General features: G+C 33.1%; 1 protein-coding gene across 11 annotated transcripts in view; it reads right to left on the minus strand.

Moving 5' to 3' along the window:
* Positions 1–22,912, minus strand: part of ADAMTS6 (ADAM metallopeptidase with thrombospondin type 1 motif 6) — a 270,592-nt gene that overhangs the window by 113,425 nt on the left and 134,255 nt on the right. For 10 of the 11 annotated variants that reach the window (XR_014015831.1, XR_014015832.1, XM_081233911.1 and 7 more), the window contains one exon: positions 8,136–8,282. The exons of the other annotated variant lie outside the window; for it this stretch is intronic. Coding sequence is in view for 8 of the 10 variants with exons in the window: in XM_081233911.1 (XP_081090037.1) it covers positions 8,136–8,282 (147 nt within the window). In the remaining 2 variants the exon portion in view is untranslated. The remainder of the gene's footprint in view (positions 1–8,135; positions 8,283–22,912) is intronic. 11 annotated transcript variants of the gene reach the window in all.

Below are 22,912 nucleotides of genomic sequence, written 5' to 3' on the forward strand. Positions count from 1 at the left end.
AAAACATAAAATGTGGAAAAAAAATTGTGGTTGTGATCCTTAAAGACCTAATCTATATACTTCCACCTTGGGCAGAACAAGAGATGCTGTGGTAAGACATGTCCAAAGCGTCTTGAAATATTTCAGTAACAAATGGGCTGAATGACAGATGAGGCCAAGATCCAAAGTTGTCCTCTCAAGTATATTAGAAGTGTTTAGTCTCTCAAAAATTTCATATTTCATCTAGGATCATCAGAGTTGGAAAAGAGAATGTTCTCCTCTCTCTATAATTTCTGCTTTTCAAAGTATGCTTGCACTCAAACATAATATTTTAATTCAGTGGAACAAATAACATAAAGATCGCCAAAAGCCAGAGAGAATATCTTAGTTTAAACAGCTTTATACTTTGCTAAATATAATTGTTCATTTTTATTTAGTCAGTGTGCATAAAATAGGACAGATGCTTTTTTACTTTCATTTCACATGTAAGTTAGAATTTTTAAAGAATTCCTATGCCAACATTTAAAAATTTTTTCCAACATTCCTGTCAATTGTGCCAGCACTTGTGTTTTTTTTCCCAAATCTTTTCCATCCACTTTGCCAAAGGAAAATAATTTCACAAGTAGAAGTTCCTCAACTATTATTTAGGACAGTACAAATTTTCATTTATAGGTAAGTAAGAAAGAACCATGCATAATAATGTTTCATATTCACTTAAAATTTTATCATATTCTTAAAATGCGAAAGCAAATTTGTTAAATAAAAATGTATATTTGCACAGTAGCAAATAAACACCTTTAAAAAACTGAACCATACTATGCATAAGGTGATAGGTTCAAAGACCCAAAGGATAGAAAATTATCTTCTTTATGCCCTTTTTCTTTCATTTATGCCCCTCTTGATTAATTTTTTAAACAATAAAAATATTTAAATGGAATATTAAATGTGGTACTGAATAGATGGATGTTATTATTGGCTATTATAATCATTTCATTTGTCACTGCTCTAGGTGTCTAACTAATAGAGAACAACTTTTTTTTTTTTTGAGAACAACTTTTTTTCACCCAACTATCCAGATTTCATGACAGAATGCTTTTTATTTTGTTTTTTGTACTTTTAGAAATTGTCATGTATCTCAGCAAGAAAAACTATTTCTAAATGAATTTTAAAAATAGTAAGTTCTTTTTATTTCATTATGTAAAATATATGGGTATGCAAATTTTAGGCAAATGTAATTCTACTAGTAAATTCAAAATTTTTATTAAGGTTAGTGATAAAGTGGTCAATGTGAAAAAGTATAATGGAAGAAGAATTTATGAGATAATTGTATTAGTAGTTTAATTTCCTAATTTTCCTCCTAAAATATTAGTTTCATCTCTATCTACAACAAAACTATAAAAGTCTATCTGAAAGGAGCTAAATATGTAATAAAAATAAAATATCAAGCTAAGTTCTATATAAATCAATGGGAAAATTTTAAGCACTGAAGTACTTAAGTACAGGATCCTACAGATAAAAATATTTGCCAGTAGCATAACAAAGAAAGTATAAGATACATTCACCTAAGTGGCACCAACTCAAAATCCATTAAAAATTATTGTACATAATTACTTTTATTACTACAGAAAATTAACCTAAAAACTTAGAGGAAGAAGTATGTGGACCCTCAAAAAGAGTTTAAGATTGGGATAACCTGAGGATCCTGAGGAAAAAATAACCTGAGGAAAAAATTCTTTCCTGATAGCAAACTGAGAATTGGCTTAACCCAGGAGGAAGCAAGAATAATTGCTTCATTTAAAGTTCTTGTTCCCAGGTATTAATGGTCTTCAAATCACAGTTCACGTTCTGTAAAAAATACCAAATCAGATGACCATTGCAGGAGCCTCCAGACGACGAAGTAATGGCATGCACTGTGGTCACCTGTGGGAAAATTCTTCTGAGAAAGTCTATCCCAAAAGTGATTTGTGTTTCAATTCTTTGGAAGTAACTATTGCTTTGTATTAATGTGGTCTAGTTAAATATCTAGACATCTTGTTCTCTCTTCCAGTATATTTTTGCAGAAGAACAAAACACCGTATGAAATACAATAAGTGAAAAATTATATAGATCTTTAAATAATGAACATGTATTTAGGAATATGGCATCAACAAAGACCTTTTAAAATGGGTTTGGCTATATTTGTACAAAATATCAATGCTTGCAAGTCAAGCGTCTTACCTACTAGTATTGGCTCCAGGATAGCAAGTGTGGGATACGTGCAAGGTTGATTTAAACTGTTTGTACATTTTGGGTAGAAAATGTACTACATATTTTCCTTCTAGTAACCATAAACATTACATACAGTAAAACCTTGATTAAAGTATTTGGGGGGTGAGATAGTTTTCATACTTTAATTCTTAACTGAGGGTGAAGCTACGAAAGTATTTTTTTTTGCATAATGTTACTAAAACTTGTCTGCCACTTTCCTGCTACTTTCAAGTAAGTTAAATCTCTAGACCACAATTATTAATTAACTCCTGGAAGATAATAATTCTGGATATGTTCATGCCTCTGTACCATCAATTACCATTATGAAATATCACAGATACAGGTATGGAAGGTAGAGGACATGAATCTGAGAGATGTATATATATAACCCTAGGAGTGCTTTTCTTTGTTTATTTTCCTTAGAAAATTTCCCAGTTTTCAACCCCAATCATACTCCTCTTTGTTTCCCCAAGAATTAACAAATATTCTGATTTTTAAAATAATAATTTCTTTGGTTTTCTCAGTGATTATTTATCTCCCAATTATTCATCTGCCTGCTCTTGGATTCTATATAAAAGGAGTCATACTGTAGGTTTTCTTTTGTGACTTTATTCTTTTGCTCAATATTATGAATGTGAGACACATCCATGTTGATGTGTGTAACTGTAAGCTGCTCATTTATATTGTTCTTTGATATTCCATTTAAGACTATGCCACAGTTATTTATCCATTCTTCTATTAATAAACATTTAAGTTATTTCTAATTTCTGGAAATTGCAAATTATGCTGATATAAACATTTTTGTATAGTCTTCTGGTACCAATGCTTTTCTTAAAAATATTAGATATGAGTTATTTTCTTATATTTTGTAATTGTCTCCTTTTAACAAAAAGAAGTTCTGAGTAATTTTTATTTAATCTAGGGTTCTAGTTAATCAATATACAATTCTTATGATACTGAGCCTAGGGTTATTTATGCTACTATTTTCAAATTAATAGTGGTAATATTATATATAAATCATCTTGAATTTTCTCATAAAATGCCACTTTTAAGTATAGCTGGTTTGTGCCCTGGTGTCATATGTGAATGTTTTCACTTAGAAAACATAAACCTCACTCATTAATAAATGAAATGAAGAACACTGTAGTTTCCATATATGAGATGTTATTACAACTTACTGTTGTTAAGCATAGATATACTTGTCCTGATCAAAACTGTATACATAAAAAGTGGAACTATGATTAATTCCCTAGCAGCATATATTTCACAACTAAAAGCCCAATCCTGATTAATATCTACAGCACTATAGGTAATTATTGAATTAATACACTCTACTTTTGTTTATGCTTCTAAGACAAGGCAAAAAAATGTCTATTAGTTTGAGAACATGCTTTTCCCTTGATTATGAAATTAGTAAATCAAAGTATGTTTACATTTCCAGAATCCTTGCAGTATGATAGCAAAGTCATGTTTTATGTATTCTACTTCTAATTAGAGAAGTCTTATTTACATAGTTCACAAATTAGCCTTAAAAATAAGTACATGAGCCAGAGTTGAGTCTTCAATGAAAATTTACAGATCCTTATGTAAAATATGGTCTGTTGGCTTTGTTTCCAGAACACATGAAGACATACTCCTAATTGAAATTTTAGATTTATTTTTCACTTAAACAATTATACTATAAAGGACAGACCTTCAGTCTACAATACAGTGGGTCAATCTAAGGAATTAAATCTTTCTATATAACCCTGTACATATCTTAACAGTTTCTTAACAACAACAACAAAAAGTTAACAGATAATACCATCTCCTACTTTTTCCCACAAAATTGTGCTAATATACCTAAATTAAGCAAAAATGAATTAGGTTAACTCATCTATGGCAAGTCAAGTGTCTTACCTACTACATTCTCATAAACTGCTTTATCAATCTTCACAAAATTAACAATATTATTACCTTCTAAAATGAGTTACTCTAAGTCAGACCTTTCTTTCTTGCCCTCTATATGACTAGGATGCTTGAATACAACTGAACTTGAGGCTTCCAATATACAAACACTATACTAGTAACATTTACTAAGTTATGCTCTTTTTCTCCATATGTAATTATGACTTATCAAAGGTATTTATGGGTTAGAGTGAAGTCCCAAAATGTGTCAGATAAATGGAAGGAGAAATCTGTTTTGCTAAGCTGTTTTGGGGTTCCACATAAAAAAGAGGTCCCAGCTATAAAATCTGTTTTCTCTCAAATTATTGATAGCGACTTTCAAAGGTAATTGCTATAGAGGAATTGTAAGCACCTTGCTTGTCCTGTTCATCTTATATCATTTCTCTTGCAGCTCTACTTTTCTTCCTAGTTCATCTTCAACCATAATGTTGCTTCTCTTTTTTTTCAGCTTCCATCCTTTCTGTGAAAATGGCTAGTCTGTATTTAATTTGGAACTGTAGGAAATTTTGCTATGGATCTCTGACAGTTCAAACAATATAACAGACTTTAATTTAAATAGAGCAAGAGTTGATTCACAGAGGCCCCAGGATTTTTGAAGACTATATGAAATTACTCTGTACTACCACTGAGTGGTGGAAAATGTATGAAAAACTGGCCTAAATTACTTCTGGCTGCCTTCCACTGCCTGGTAAATTAGCCCACAGACATCAATGAGTGTGAGCCATAACACCAGGTTCATCTTCTCTAGTTTCTAAATAAATAAATAAATAAATAAATAAATAAGTCCCGCAGGCAGATAGGAAGGACACTACCTGCAAAGCCGTCGTCGAAAACATCAGAAGCTGGCATAACACGTCCATTTTAACGGTAATGGGTTCTTTATTATTTAATCAGGACGGCTTCTGGGCGATTCATGAACCACTTATTGAATCACCGAGTTTAAGAAATCTGAAAAAAAATATTGGGAGTTGGTAAACACCATCTCCTGATTGATCAATATCACCTAGTGTTTCAGAATGACACGAGAGACTTTTTACTCTATTGGCATTTAAAGGCCATGGAACTGTTTTCAGTTGAACATAGTGAATAGTGAATCTCTATAAATCATAGAAAGCTCATTGTTAAAATCCACCATCATCTTTGGCCTATACAGTCACTAAGTAGAGAAAAGTATGCATTCTGTTGGCTGGGCTGCAGTTCCTAAACAATTCATCTTTCAAGATTTCTTTTTCTTGAGAAGAGAAACTAAAATAAAATGTTATGACTCTTTTTGAGCCAACTATAAAACATAAATGTAATCTCAATCCCTGATCAAAATATCACTATATTTTTTAAAATATCACACATAGCTGTTAAAGCAATTAAGTCCACTGCATTAATAAAGAGGAAAAAAGAAATTCAAGCAAGTTACTATTATGTCTTTGTGCTCCAGTGAACTGACCTTTTTAAAGGGCCTTGTGTTTAAAAAAACTTTATTGTTTGGTCAGATTACAATCAGAGTTGTTCAGTTTACTATTAAAGAGGGAAAAAAAAGCACCAACTTTCCCCCAAATCTCTACCCATTGTCTTTCACATCTATCTTTTACTAATGGCTTTAACTTTGTGAGCATTCCCATGAGGATGCACAACAGAAATATTTTTATAAAATACGGGATAATTAAACCCATTACAACCCTGTAAACACTAATCATGCTTACACATAGAAAATGCAAAGAGGCAACAAGGCTTACATAATGCTTTTTGGATTAATTCTTTCAATTAATTCAATCGAACACTTTATTGCAACTAGTAATAATTTTACATCTCTGACAAAACCAGTGGTGATTTCTTGACTGTATTTTATCAGCAATTTAGGGATTCCCTTTTGGAGTTTAATGGCCTTCATAGAGCTTTAACTAAGCAGGGTCTGGCAAGAGATCAAAACCGGTCCTTGAATTTAGTATACAGAGATTGTCCTAGCAAATGGGCTGTGCAATAGAAACAGGATAGAGGAGAGAGAAATGGTACTTGGAAAAAAAAAAAAAGCAAGCAGAGGAAAGCCTTCAAAAATGCACAGGAATACTGAGCATGCATACAGTTTGTCTTTCTGGTGGTAGACACTAAGATTCCATTATAAAAACATGAGCCAAGTCAAGGGAGAAATTCCAGACTGGCTTGATTTCTGGGGAGAGTAGATCTTCAACAGTGTTTAATATTTAGGTTATATGATCTCATTAAAAACATCTCAGAAAATGATACTGCTAGTGCTTTCTGTTAATAACTACCAAAAGATGTCAAGCAAGTTCTCTGTGGTCTATCTTTATAGCCCTTTACCCAGTTTTGGCACAAGGCAAGTACAGTGTTATAATTTATCTATTACTAACATTAAAAATTGTTAGGTTATAGTATGGTTATTCAGAAGAGCTACCTTCTAAAATAAATTTCTAATTCCTTCAATTTCATCATCACATTAATTAATTCAAAAGAGCCCATTTTAAACATTTATCTTTTGATCTTTGATTGAGTAAAGCATTGTGCTAGGTAACTGAAAATCTCTTGTTTGGGGCTTTTAAAAATATGTAACTATAAGTTTTAAGAATATAATCTGGCTATTAGCAGAAATGAACCAAAATTTTAATGAATAATGTTGCCCTGAATTTCTAAAATTTTACACTATAATCATGTTAAGGTAAACTTTGAACAAAGACAATTTGTTTTGTTTTGTTTTGTTTTTTTGTTTTGTATTTTTTTTTATTAGCCTCTGCTTTACAACAAAGTGAATCAGTCATACATATACATCTGTTCCCACGTCCCCTCCCTCCTGCATCTCCCTCCCTCCCACCCTCCCCATCCCACCCCTCCAGGCGGCCACAGAGCACCGAGCCGATCCCCCCGCGCCACGCGGCCACCCCCCACCATCCATCTACCCCACGCCCGGCAGTGTATACACGCAAAGACAATCTTTAAAAAGAATTTTTGTTGCTTGCCTGTACTTTATGTATGACTCACTTTTTCACAAAGTATTTAATCTCTCATCCTCAGAAAAAAATGGCACAAAATAGTTGAAGGTAATGATAGAGCAATAGTGCTTAAAACCTCAATATTATTTAAAATAATACTATACCACTTAATGAATGTCTATTAAGTGTTTTATATACATTACAGTGTTATACATAATTATTTACATGACAACCTGATGATGTGTGTATTACTACCTAAACTCACTCAACAAATGAGGTCACTGAATATTAGGAAGGTTAAGTAATATGTCCAAGGTCACACTGTTAGGAAGTGAGACCTAAGTCTATCAGTTTCCAAAGTCTAATCCTGGAGCCCGATGCAGATGACATGTGGAAAAACATCTGCTTTCCTAAACATAGTTATACCTGAGCTAATTTACATTCTTCATACTTAAATAACCAGACTCTTGGAATGTATGTTAAAGGACCAGCAAAAAAGTTCTCAAACTGTAGAAAAGATGAGTCACTATAATAAATTTTCAAAGACCAATTTTCATTTTCTCATTTTCATTTCCTGGGCGTTGGTTTTTTGTTGTTGTTGTTTGTTACTATTAGATACATTGGCATTCCTATAGAACTTAGAGAACTTAGTTTTTTTACCAACAAAGTGAAATATGTAATCACTGAATTAAAGCTTGGCTTATACACTATTAAATTATATAAATCTAAATTCTTTCTGATATTGCTTCCCATTTATTTAACATTTCTAACACTCACAGCATCAACCCCTTTTACAGCCTCACTTCAGTTCTCCTAATCTGTTCAGTTTGTGTTCTGTTTGAGTATGCAGGAGAAAATTTGCCACAATGATATAGTTAAGTATTTTGGGAACAGCCTGAAATATGGGAACACTGGGCCCTATAAAAGTTACTCATTATGCAACGTTTGAAGCACTACATATTAGGCTTCTATCAATGGCTTACTTCTGGAGCAATTCATCATCACTCTCCAGAGATTACTTACTCTAGAAAGCTGGTGATATAGTCTCGACTGCAGGCAGACCAGGAAAAGGGATTGGTATTTGCAGTAATGTGAGCTGCCATAAGTTTTGCTGCTTCATGACCTTTCGTCCCACAAGAATTTCCAATTCCATCATGGTTCATACCAAAACTGTTTTAACAAGGAAGAAACATAAGAAACATAAAAGAAAAAAATAAGAAAAAATAAAACAAACCCTCAATACATCCTTTATTTCCTTATTTGATCATTTATTAGCCTTATCAACATATGGCTTCCATCAAGATAGACCAGATCCTCTAAGGAAATATAGAATTAATGTTGAAGAGATTAAGGAATAATTCAATATATTTCTAAATCACTTTAAATTTATTATATACTCTCAAATGTTATCTCATATGATATAGTCTCTCCTTGAACAGAGAGGGGATATATATTAATTCTAACTTTATAGATGAGAAAAACTGAGACTAACTAAAGATAATTAACCTATTAAAGATCACACAGTTAATAAGTGTTGAAATTGTTAGTAGAACCTACCTCTAACATGCTAGAGTTCAAGCTACCTCACTTGCTGAATCCAAAAGGGAATTATGAAAAGATAGTTATGACCCATAGAGTTCTAGGTTATAGGCCAAACATAAAAGTCCTTTTTCTTATTAATATGGATAAAGGAGAATTAAATACATTATGTAATTTATGTTTGTGTGTGTATGTGTCTTCAAAACACCTTTTCAAAAATCCTGATACATTTAAGGATTATGAATATAGCCTTTTCTTTACCATGGTCTCCCTGAGTTTTTAAAGCTTTTCTTTGTCATTTTTTCCTGTGTCCTGTAGCCATGCTTAGTGTTATCAATGTGAGTTAAAAACATATCTCAATTATAAATCATAAAATTTTTCTGTAAAGGATCTACCTACTGCATATGAATAAATTTAAGCCTTTCATCACAAGTAGCCAGAAGTTTAGGTGAAAATCACTAAAAAAATCCTTATTGTGTCCACTGTGACATTCTAATAAATGCACCATGATATGTGTTCAAGGGAATAAGTAATTTGTGTGATATGAGTATAATACAGATAAGAATAGTTGCTGGAAAAAAATTTAGAGAGATAGTTGAGAACAGATAATCACAAGATAATAAATGAAAGTAAATATCGATACTTCTGGCAGTGTACAGACTTTGAAGATTTGTCAGAAAGAGCAACTGAAGATTTCTGAGTAGGAAAATATGGAATTGACCTGTATTTTAGACAGATCATTATAGTAATTCTGTGGTGGAAACAATAGAGTGGAAAGAGAATAGAGCCAGGGAGCACAGACAGAAGATGATAACCAATTAAGAAATGATGTAGGTCTGAACTAGGGCACAGGATAGAGAAGTGGGATTAGATTTGAGACCTGTTCAGGAAGGTGAATGAAGTGGCCTCATAAATACAATATAAAAGAGCTATAATAAAGACATATAATATGTCCGTGTATGGCGGGAGGAGGGAGGAGGAACTAATAATTCAGGTATAGGGACTACAATAAGCAAAGGAAGAGAATCATATGAGAGCCCTTCCAAATAACCAAATACCCTTCCAAGAACATCAATACTTAGTCTTCTTGTGTTTGACATCAACACACTCAAGTCAACCTCTTCTAGGAACATAATGGTGGAATTTACTGTTTGTTGAATTAGACATATATTCTGTGAAAACAATCAGCTATAGATTTACATTAAAAATTCCTTACTATAAATTTATAATTCAATAAACAATATTCTACATTTCTCTCAAAGGTTGATGCTACGATGTGATTACTACTATGATTCTTTTCAAATGATGATACTGATAGCTTAAAAAATATTATGTCCTTTAGCAGTAGTCTCATACAAATCTCTGAGTAATATTAAGATAGTTGTAGGCAGGCACAGATAGCTTTCAGAAAATCACTTTTGAGATTCCCAACTTCCTTACTTACTCTTTTCTAAAAATAAGGCGTCTTTTGAAATCATATTTCTCCCACGTTATAAAAGAAAGACTTATCTTTCAGTCATCCATAATTTTACAATAGTTCATTGCCTTTGGCTATAAGAAATGGGTGTCAAGGAAAGAGACAACTGGAAACATTTAGGGTCAGCACTGAGAAAAAGAATGACTTTGTTGATTAAATAACATATGTAGTTTCTTGTTTTCATCAAGTTTATAGGAAGATATTATCAAATTAACAGCTGATGGGTTGTTAAAAAATTTGATGATAGATCACCATGGTTACGTTCTGACAAAGAATTCAAAAGGAGCTCAAAGAACTGAGTGATATTTCTATAATAAATTCCTTTCATGTTATCTACTTATGTGATCCAATTTTCTCAACATTCACATCTATAGAAACAAAATAAAGAAATTGAATTGGTGCTAAAATCCTGCCTCATTCTAGCAGTAATGAAGTAACGGCAGTAATTGAAAATATACATTTGAAGATACATCTTCTAACAAAAACTTTATTTTTATATTTAATTATTAAAATTCATAATATGTATATATTCTTCTAATCAATTATTAACTAATAATTGTAATGTAATGAACATGTAATTCAGAAAAAAAATTTTATGATCACAGGAAATTTTAAAAATGTAATTGCAACTTAAAATTTTTTGTTACAGAGATACTTGATATAATTAAAAATATTTCTAAGCATAAAAACATATTTTAAAAGTATATTAAGAAATATTAAAATATACATTAGGATTAATATTCTGGGAGGGAAAGGAAGAGCAGACATATTGAGTTAAAGGAGGGAAAAAAGATGCAAATTTTGGCTATAAAAGAAGAAGCTGTTAGTGTATTTTTAAAATAATCTTTAAAAACATATTTATTTATTTATTAATTTGGCTGCACAAGGTCTTAGTTGCAGCACGCGAGATCCTCATTGCCACATGTGGAATCTAGTTGCATGACCAGGGATCAAACCTGGGCCCCCTGTTTTGGGAGCACAGAGTCTTACCCACTGGACCACCAGGGAAGTCCCCTGTTAGTGTATTTTTAAAATGCATAATGATCGTTACCAAATTGCTATGGCATTTAGATTCAATCAGGTATATTTAAAGGAGGTTTTTATTTTTTACATACTAATTTTTGCAGTAGTCTAGAAATTCTATCCTTTGCAATTAGTTAGACATTAAAAAATTTGGACATCAACTGAAAAATAACCAAACAATAGGGTACATAGTTTTTAAAAGTTCAGAAGTATAGGAAGGAGATATGGGGTATATGTATATGTATAGTTGATTCACTTAGTTGATTCACAGCTGAAACTAACACACCATTGTAAAGCACTTATACTCCAATAAAGATGTTAAAAAAAATTCAGAAGTATATATGGGAAAAGATTTAAAAACTAATGAACTCAAGTATCTGAAGAAGTAAACCTTAAATTCTATTTCTACTTACAATCCTTATAGTTTAAGTGTCAGATGCAGAAAGCTGTCTTGAGGATTTCAGTTTCAGGTGTCTAAGATAATGTATACTTTTGCAGCTTACATTTAAAACTTAAGAAATCCCAGAAATGACCTGACCAATGTCAACTAGTTCACTAACAGTGACACAAAGTGAAATGGGAGTTTACAATTGCCGTTCATGACATCAGCTTCAAAAGATCCTTCTAGGGCTTCCCTGGTGGCGCAGTGGTTGAGAGTCCGCCTGCTGATGCAGGGGACACGGGTTCGTGCCCCGGTCCGGGAAGATCCCACATGCTGTGGAGCGGCTAGGCCTGTGAGTCATGGCTGCTGAGCCTGCACGTCCAGAGCCTGTGCTCCGCAACAGGAGAGGCCACAACAGTGAGAGGCCCGCGTACCACAAAAAAAAAAAGATCCCTCTAATACACTGACCAGGCTGGAGAAAGAGAGAGTGTGAGTGTGTGTGTGCGTGTGTGTGTGTGTATGTGTATGTATGTATATATACATATATATATATATACACATATATATTACAGATAAGCTCCTTCCTGAGGAAACTCTATCAGTGAGGAGTTTGTCAAAAGAAATGAAACTTACTAGTGTTTAGAGAAAATAAACGAGTCTACTTTAAACCATCATACCAGCAAAAATTAGAACGTTACCTAGGACTAAGTGTTGACAGTGGTGCAGAGAAACTGGGATCTTAGCATGCAACAGTTATAGTCTGGTCAGGCAGCAGTTCCAGAGAGCAATTCAGCAGTATTTGGTCATATTAAGTAGAGGAAACATTATGACCCAGCAATCCTGTTCTTGGAGAGATATCCCAGAAATATTCCCAAAGGGAACTTGTATGAGGATGTTCATGACAGAATTATTTATGATAGCAAGGAGTTGAAGACAATCTAGGTGTTTGTCACTGGGGAATGGATAAATAAACTTTGGCAGACGCATATTATGGAATACTAAACAGAAGTTGGAAGCAACAAACAAGATAGATGTCTACACATAAATATAGGTAGATCTTAAAAACACTGAAAAAATTGAGAAAAGGAACAAGGTCTATAGCACTATATCATACATGCAAAAAAAAAATGACATACATCTTATCAAATAACAAAGAAAGGCCAAGGAATTGTTCCAGATTAAAGACTTTAGAGACATTACCAAATGCAACAGAAACTGGATTGGAGGGGGAAAAGGTTATAAAAATATTGCTGGGACGATTGAGGAAATTTGAATAGGACTATATATCAGATAATAGTAGTGTATCAATGTTAAACTTTCTAATGTGATAATTATACTCTTACATAAGAGATTATCTTTTCTACTCAGAAAACAGATGCTGAAATAGTTAGGGATAGGGGACATGTCTACAACTTATTCTCAAATAGTACAGAAAAAAATACATGTACATATACAAAAAGAGAGAGAAAGAAATGTTGCAAAATATTAACAATTTTAAAATCTGACTCAGGGACACATAGGAAATCTTTCTACTGTACCAATTTTTCCGTAAGTTTGAAAACATTTCAAACTTAAAAAGTTAAAAAATAGGGCTTCCCTGGTGGCGCAGTGGTTAAGAGTCTGCCTGCCAATGCAGGGGTCACGGGTTCGAGCCCTGGTCCGGGAAGATCCCACATACCATGGAGCAACTAAGCCTGTGTACCACAACTACTGAGCCTGCTCTCTAGAGCCCGTGAGCCACGGCTGCTGAGCCCACGTGCCACAACTACTGAAGCCCTCACGCCTAGAGCCTGTGCTCCGCAGCAAGAGAGGCCACCGCAGTGAGAAGCCCGTGTACCTCAATGAAGACCCAACGCAGCCAAAAAAAAAAAAAGAAGTTAAAAAATAAACACAGACATATATAAAACAACCTGCAATATTTTGCAAGGATACATATGAATTCAAATATAGATATCAAATTTATTAAAGGAGTTATCTATGGGAGGGAAGAAATGGGAGTGGAAAATGGGAATATAGAAATATATGAAACAAAAAGGGTCCTTGCTGGGACTGATAATGATGTTGTGCCAAGAAATAAGGATAGATAGATAGATACAAAATAAACTCAACTCTCTGCTCTTGAGTTAAAAAATAATAATTAAAAAAAAAAAAAAGAACAAAAGAGAGTTTGGTGAAACTGGCTCCCACCCCAGTGAGTGAATAGTGATAACAAGAGAATACTTCCATAGTTGGTTTTATGTGTTTAATAAAATTAATCATTTTATTTTAATAAAATTAATAGATTAGGCAATGATTCTCATTTCTGGAGGGTTAGAGAAAGAGAGAAAATAGGGAGAGAAAGTCTTCCTTAGGCCTCTTGTGATTCCCCCACATTTTGCTGAGTATGCCAAGTCTGCAAGGCCTGCTCTTAACCCAGGCCATTCCTCAGGACAACTTTAGGAAATGAGGTAACATCTCCCCCTGGACAAAGCACGTTTACTTACTACTTGCTATAAAAGTATTAGATTCCCCAAGCTCAGTGTTTCTCATTTTTTTTTGTTTTTTGTTTTGTTTTGTTTTGTTTTTTGCGGTACGCAGGCCTCTCACTGTTGTGGCCTCTCCCGTTGAGGAGCACAGGCTCCAGACGCGCAGGCTCAGCGGCCATGGCTGATGGGCCCAGCCGCTCCGCGGCATGTGGGATCTTCCCAGACCGGGGCACGAACCCGTGTCCCCTGCATCAGCAGGCGGACTCTCAACCACTGCGCCACCAGGGAAGCCCCTGTTTCTCAGTTTTGATGTAAACCCACTACATGTGTGGCATTCATCTGGGCCATACTGTGTTGCCCATGTGGGATTTGGGGCCAAAAGGAACCAAAATAAATATGCTGATGCTTATGCTGCTTGCTGTGCTGAAGTCTCTGATCCAGGAATCTCATGTCTTTTGCTAGCATCCATGCAATGGTAATAAGCTAACTTATTAGCTTATAAATAATGTAAAATCAAATCTCAAACTCAATGAGAGAGAAGTTTGTAGTTGATTAGGATAACATACCCAATTATGGAAAGCTAAGTAATCCTGAAACTAAAGTACTTCAAGATTAGTCTTAATTTTTCAGAAAATGAAGCCCCAAATCTATTAAAACAAAGTAAGTTATTTCCCAGTAAATAAATTATATGTTGAAGATTTTCAACTAAATCTCCCAGGGGAAAGAAATGAAAGATCAGAAATTCCCTTTCTCATATCTTAGTACTTCTGATTTATTTCAAAAGTTTAAAGGACACTCTTATTTCTACATTGTGAGTAAAAAGTTTTCCCTTTTCCTCTAAGATATCACCCAAAAGCAATAAGAAAATAACCACAAACTTTACATTTAATGAAAAGTAGGAAATTTCTAAAACCATAAACCACCATATCATAATGTATGTGGGAGGATGATTGAATACAGAAAAATTAGAGGAATGTGGAAAGACACACATAGGGGACAACAATAAGTGACCTAAGCTAAAACGAGTAGAGCATGTTCTCCAAAGTTAAGTGCAACAATCTGAGGGACAAAACCAACAATACTTTCTTATAAGCAATTGGTGTAAGGGTGCAAACTGTTGGAATATACACCCTTGTTCTAGTTGTCAGAGGAAGAGTAGATGGGGCTAACTGGGGAGTCATAAAAACCATATTTGTAGGAATCAGTCTGTCAGTGAGGAAAGGTGAAAGAGAGATTCTACCTTGCCAGCAGTTGTTAAAGAAATACAGGGTTAGAGAACTTGAATCATACAATACTGTATATCAGTAATAAATTCCTGCTGAGAAAGTAGCTCTGGTGCCTACCCAACATAAACCTTCTACAAGTAGTTCATCCAGAAAAATCAAACTCATTCAAAGATGTGATTCAAAAGGAACAAGAAGTATGTCTAGAATATATTAAATATTTTTTAAGAAGAACAGGAAAATACAAACAGAAGATGAGGGACACTTGGCAGAAAAAAATGTTGCTACAGGAAAGATAAAAATTGGACACATATGAACTCAAACTTAACGAAGCCATCATTTCATAAAAACAAGAATTTAACGCAGAGATACAAGCAATCAGGGAAGATACAGCAAGACGAGAGATGAAAGCATGAACTGTCAGAGGAAATAAATGTGGGGGGGGTGTGGAATAAAACCATCACAGGAAAAAGGCCATGATGAGTTAGCAAAAAAAAAAAGTCAACTGCTGAAAACATTCCTCATAGAAGTAAAAAGAGCAAGCAAAATAAAATTGTACAAAGAGTTTAAAAGGATCAAAGTAAAGGAATCCAATATATATATCACTGTTGTCCCTAAAGAGAAGAATCAAAATAATAAACAGAAAGAAAAGTGACTTAAAAATACAAGAAAAATTTCAAGCAACAAAAGTGCCTAAAATCTCATCAAATGTGAACTATTCTACTAGGAAAAACTGACACAGGTGAATCCACACTGAGTCACATCCTAGTAAACTTACTGGACATCAAAATAAAATATAGTTTGGGCAATCAGGGCAAAAGAACAAATTACCTGTAATAGTAAAACAATCAGATTAACTTCAGATTTCTCCATGGTGACATTTAACACCAGCACACAATAGAGCAGTGCCTAGGAAAAATCTTGTATCCAGCCAAACTGAGTATAAAATCATTTTGAACAAGAACTCAAGAAATAGAGATGTTATGAATCATTCTAACAAACATTGCTTCAAGATAAACTTCAGCTTTGTTTAAAAATAATGTAAAAGTTTGATGGTTTATTGACTCTATGTGACTCTATTTGAGTTTCATAGCAGGAAATGCATACAACACAAGTGAAAGTGGTCACCAGTCAGATTAACTCCCTTGTCATACTTCTTAATTGTATTTTCTTGTTTTGTTTTTCTGAGGTTAATTTATTCTCTTATGTTCATAATATATGATATTTTATATCATACATAGTTAAGAGAGAATAAAACATATATTTACATTTTAAAGAATAATTATAAAGCAAACATCCATGTTATCTCTACCAAATTTAAGAAATACAACATTTTCAGAATAATAAAAGCTTGTCTCCTGTATTCACCTTAACAGTTATATTCTTCTTCCTCCCCTGAGAGAGAACTACTATCTTGACTTCTGTGGTTATCATTCCCTATGCAACTCTAAACAATAGATGTTAACTCTGCCTGGTTTTGAAATCTATAAAACACTGTATCTATTCTTTTAAAACTTGCTTCTTTTATTCAACAATTTTTTAGAAAGCATCATCTCTGCTGAGCCGTCTAGCTATATACATCATTCATTTTCACTGCTATATAGATTTCCTCTATAAATACACCATTTAATTATCCATTCTATGATGAAGGATTTGCTGTGGTTCCTGATATGGGGCTACTATGGATAATGTTTCTATGAGCATTCTTAAACATAATTCCTGGTCATATGTGTAAGAGTATCTCTAAAACAGCTTCTTAAACTTTTGGTGTCCTTTACATTCTTAAAAATATTGAAGACCCCAAAGATCTTTTGTCTATGAGGTTGTATGTGGTGATATTTATCATAATAAAAATTAAAACTGAGAAATTTTTTAAATAGTTATTAATTCATTTTAAGTAATAATAAACCCAATACATGCTAACATAAATAACCATTTTAATTTAAAAAATCTTCCCAAACAAAAGAATGTCAGAGTAATAGCATTGTTTAATTATATTTTTGCTAATCTCTTTAATGTCTGGCTTACTAGAAGATAGCTGGATTCTCATATCTCCTTCGTCATTCAGTCTATTGTGGTATTTTGTTTTGGTTGAAGTATATGATGAAAATCTGGCCTCACACTAATGTATAGTTAGAAAGGGGAAGAGTATTTTCGTTAGCCCTTTCAGATAATGATAGATTTTTTTGATTCTACAAGAAAACTTGACAACAAGTAATTGCTTAAAGGTTAGTTGAAATGTGGATTCTGAATCCATTATCAGTGATATCTTTGTATCCTGTTTCATCAATATCACCAATCTCACTGGAAAAGTCTTTAAGCATTAGGAAGCTGTCAAGCTCATATTGACAGCTGGAACTTATCCTAAATTTGAATTTTTGCTCAAAAGCTCAAATTTCATCATTGGCAATAAATAACGTTGGTTGTTTTCCTTGAACAATAAGCTCATTTGTTCATTTTTCAAGTGAATTTCTGCCAACAACCCATAGTTTCTCATTTGTTCTTTTAAATAAAAATTGTGATCCAGGGAAAAAGCAGCTAGTTCATCTGAGATATGGAGCAAAACGTGCTTTACATACTTCCCATTTTGTGATACAGATGATTTGATAAAAGACACGTACTTAAGGGTCATGATTTAATAAAATTAGTAATTCTTTTGCTTCATCAAAGACATTCTTAAGTGAAACTGGCATGATGGTGACAAATGCAATGACTATTAGTATAGTTGCCTTGATTCATGCTAAGTGCCAGTACATACCCATCACTGTTTTTGTGCAGAGTAAACAACACAGTTTAAAAAAAAAAAAAAAAGACAAATTAAGTCTTAGTATTATTATCAAAGTAGTTTTAATCTGAAAGTGTTTGGGGAATCCCAGGGACTATGGACCACAATTTGAGAACCACTGCTCTGGGATATTTGTAGAAAATAAATTCTTGGGTCATAGTTAGATAAAATTTCAACTTTGCTAGACAATACCAAACAGCTTTTCAAAGTGGTTGCACCAATTTGCATTCTCACCTGTAGTGTATAAGAATTCCAGTTGTACCACATCTTCACCAATATTTGGTATTTTCAGACTTTTAAATTTGTGCTAGTCATGGTGGATATAACTTATATTTTCCTGATCATTAATCAGATTGAACATCTTTTGACATATATGTTTATCAAGCATTTGGATTTCTTCTTTTGTAAAATGTTCAAGTACTTTGCATATTTAATTTGTAGGAGTTCCTTACATCAGCTACATGTCATTTGCAAACATCTTTTCCTACACCGTGTCCTATCTTTTCATTTTATGGTGTTTTTCAATTAAGTTTTTAATTTTAATGTAGTTAATTTGGTCAATCATATACTTAATGGTTAGTATTCTTTATCTCTTACTTCTATTATATGTTCTAAAATCTGTAATGGTTTGACTTCTACATTTCGGTATTGTTGGATCCTATGGTAAGAATATATTTAGCTTTGTAAGAAAACGCCAAACTGTCTTCCAAAGTGACTGTTGATACATCTTAAGCTTATGTATGGCTTGACACAGGGATCTATTTATACTAGTTACTTCACTAAGCAGAAAGTATTTTTTTATATTTTGTTTTATTCACAGTACTTAACATCTGATCAGAGTTTAATAATTGGAGATGAACACTTAGAGGGTTAGTGAAGTGAACAAAAAATCTATCAGCTGAGATTTAACTTGGATAAACTGAGGAGACTCACAAGGTTAAAATGCAGATCTAATAAACATTCTCTTATAAAGCACGGAATCCACAGAATCTGACGCTCCATATTCACTACAATGAACTTCATTTTTTTCTGCACTTGTTCTTGAAATTACCATAACTGGAGTTATATAACTCACAAGTACAGGAAGGCTCAACTCTGCTCATGGGTTCTAGGACTAATTTTGTTCACCATTAGGGAGTATATAGAGAGACTGAAGCCAATAGCTTTGTGGAACAGCAATAAATATGTCATGTTGTTGGTCCAGTTCAGTTCTAGTTTTTGAGATAAGTGTAGTTGTTGGGCTCTGGTCCTACTTTTTGTGAAAAAGACACTACCCTGCACATAAATCTTTAGTAACTGAATTCCTTGATTATTTCACCTACTCCTGAGACTCTGAGACCTTGACCAGTATTCCACTTCTTTTTGATCAGGGATTCCATTTGGCTTAGTGGTATTAAAGTTCTGGGTATGTAGCCCAGATTCCCTTACACTTCACCCTCTGGGATACACACTTACAGCTATCTACAGGACTTCCCTGATATTGACAATTTCCTGACTGAATTTTTATCTAAACACTGCTGGCAGACTAAACTAGTAAATTTCTCACAAAGTGAATTGGATATGATGTGCTTAATTAATTAGTTAGCATAAGTTACTTTAAATAGAACCCATTGATTATATAGCAGGAGGTATTGCGAACTAGACCAATTTAGAAAATAAAAGCTTATGACTATAGCATAGGAACACTTAGCTGCTTTATTAGAGTGTTATTTCACTCATGGTTTTGTGTGCTTTTGTTAAGAACTATTGATGCTTATGCATTGTGCTGCTCTAGGCAAAAATATAAGGTCATGGCCAAAGGGAGAGAGAAGACAGTGGCTGTGGAGTGTGGTTAAAAAGAAAAAGATGATGCAATTAGGTTTGTCAGGTTTGATCAAAACCCTTAGCAGTTTAATTTCTGTAGGAAAAATTGTGAAGCAGAGTTTGAAACTCTGGTTGCTAATCAATTTTTTCATATGTAAACATTTAAAAACACAATTTTAAATAACATAGGATCTTAAGAATTACAACTATACCATTAGAGGGGAAAAAAAGGCACTCTATTCTTTTGGCCTGATTTCTTCACCTGCCCTATCCAGCAGGGTTTCTCTTCTCTGGGGCACAGTCCTACCTGGATGGTCCCTCTCACTAAAGCGCAACCTAGGTTCTTGACTTCACCCCATATGAGAACAGGTGTTCATTCAGTGCATGGAGAAACACTCAGGAATCATACAAATCACCTATTAACCTATCAACACCATTTTAATAAAAAGGTTAATTAAAATCCTGTCATATATTTTTTATGAAAACTGACATTAAGATTGCAAAATTGATATAGGAAAGTAAAGGGTCAGAAAAAAACCAAGAGGATTTTGAAGCAGGAGGGCAGAACTTCAATATCTGTTATAAAACTATGGTAATTAAAGCAACATGATCTTGGCACAGGGAACCTTTGAAAATAACAACAATAAAAGCTCCAAAACAAAAATGGAACAATATTAACATTTGTTAAATCTGATTGGTGTGCTCAGGGATGTCTGTCGTAACATATGCACACATGCATACAAGCATACATACACAAACACAGAATATTTCAAAGTAAAATGTTTTAAAAGAAAATAGATAGTGAATTCATGTACCTGAACATATAAAGAATACTTTGTTCTAAAACTTAGCAATTAAATTTTCCTTTCAGACCAATTATACAAGATAGCTGACTTGCTTTCATAAATTGACTTAGTTCTAAAGTTTTAAAGCTAATTTTGGGGACCTTGAAACATTCTACTCCAGAAATAATAGTAAAAATTATTTTTCTATGTCCAGGGTAGCCTACACAAGCCTATTTAACCTATTTTACAGGCTAAAACTGTGCCTCTGAAATGAAAAATAGTATATGACAACAGTGTTGGAACTAACAATTAAACAAAATGGAATACATTTTAATTTTTTCTCTGTAGAATTAATAGTACTCAAAGAAAAGCAGGTTTACTAAAGGAAAAGATAAGTGAAAGTTACTGAAGAAGTACTAAAAGGTACTTGTAAGTATTATCAAAAAGTTCTGTAGGTAAATGGTTCTGATTCTTTTATGTCTGAATCTTAAAATTTGTGTTTTTCTTATTTTCCTTCATAAAGATATACCACGAACACGACATAACCCCAACCTAGCAGTTTTGCTTTTCGTTTTGGCTCAGAGGTACAAACTTCCAGTTCCAAAATAAATGAGTTATGGATATGAAATGTACAGTGTGGGGAATATAGTCAATAACTTTGTAATATCTTTGTACGGTGACATATGGTAATGACTTATTGTGGTGGTCATTTTGAAATGTATAAAAATACCAAATCACTGTGTTGTGTAACAGGAACTAACATAGTGTTGTAGGTCAATTACACTTCAAAAACAAACAAACTCATAGAAAAAGAGATCAGATTTGTGATTACCAGAGGAAGCGGATAGGGGGAGGGGGAACTGGATGATGGTGGTCAAAAGGTACAAATTTCCAGCTACAAATAAGTACTAAGGATGTAACAACATGATAAATATAATTAACACTGCCATGTGTTACATATGAAAGTTGCTAAGAGAGTAAATCCTAAGAGTTCTTATCACAATTTTTTTCTATTTCTTTAATTTTGTGTCTATATGAAATGATGGATGTTTACTACACTTATTGTGATAATCATTTCATGATGTATGTAAGTTTAATCATTATGCTGTACATCTTAAACTTATACAGTGTTATATTCAATTATATCTCAATAAAACTGGAAGAAAAAAAGAATACAAAAAAAGAAGTGAATTAGAAGATGTTCTTGAAGCAGTTGATCAAGAGTTGGAAAACTGACCAAGAGTAGGAAAAGAGAAAGTGAACAAAAAGACGTCTTCCTTCAGGAGAGGAGCCTTTGTCTTCATTATCACTGTATCCACAATACATTCTACATTAGGTAAATATAGCAGGTGCTCAGTGAATCTCTGGAATCAATTAAATTGTACATCATTGAGAGAATACCTACTGATCAACTGTAAATCATGAGACATAATTTGGTAAGTATCATACATGTATACCTCCCTTGGTGGTAAATAATGTACTAAAAGTACGTAGTATCATATAAAAAGTAATAAGAGGAGGAGAGGGGAGGTTTTGGGTCAAAATAAATGGCATCACCAGCCAGAGACAAGGTGGTTGCTATACAGAGACTGAGAGATTATGCACTAAAGGTTATTCATTAAGTTAAAGCTTCTATAACTCAGGGAGAGCCTATCATACATATTAATCTATTGTTACACATGTTTTTCTCAAATACTTTTCTTTAGTAAAGTACATAGTTTTCTATGAAACTGATATTTTTTCATTTGAAACTATATGTAACAAAACAGAATTTCCTTTTATACGAAGGTAGATAGATAAATAGATAGATATGGAGAGATATATATAAGGAGAGAATTTAAGTTTTGTATTTTTTAAGATATATAAGAGGCAGCTCATTTGTGATTATATTTTACATCATTTCACCATATATTATATGACCACTTAAGATTTCAAAAGTAATACAATGTATATTGTACCACAAAATAATAGCTTACTCTTAATTTTGGTATACAGTTATTACTGGTTCTTTTGGAAGATTTGTAAAAATGAAAAAGAGTAAACATAGACAACTGAGTATAAATTTAATATGCATTTAGTCTGGATTTCTTTTAAAAATCAAAATAGATGTTTTCAAACCTAACAAAATCTGTACAGCTAAGGAAAATCTTAAAATGCTTAATTGAATTTTTGTATCTAAGCAATCAATTTTACCATGTTGCTAATATATTATCATCATTATTCTTGTTAGATAACCATGGTACTTTAAACCCTGCCTTTCATTTTGTTAAATAATCACTAGTACACAGAACATGTACTTTTAAATTCTCCACTAAAAG

The sequence above is a fragment of the Mesoplodon bidens genome, assembly GCF_964165515.1.
Source record: "Mesoplodon bidens genome assembly, chromosome: 4".
In the NCBI taxonomy this organism is placed as follows: Eukaryota; Metazoa; Chordata; class Mammalia; order Artiodactyla; family Ziphiidae; genus Mesoplodon; species Mesoplodon bidens.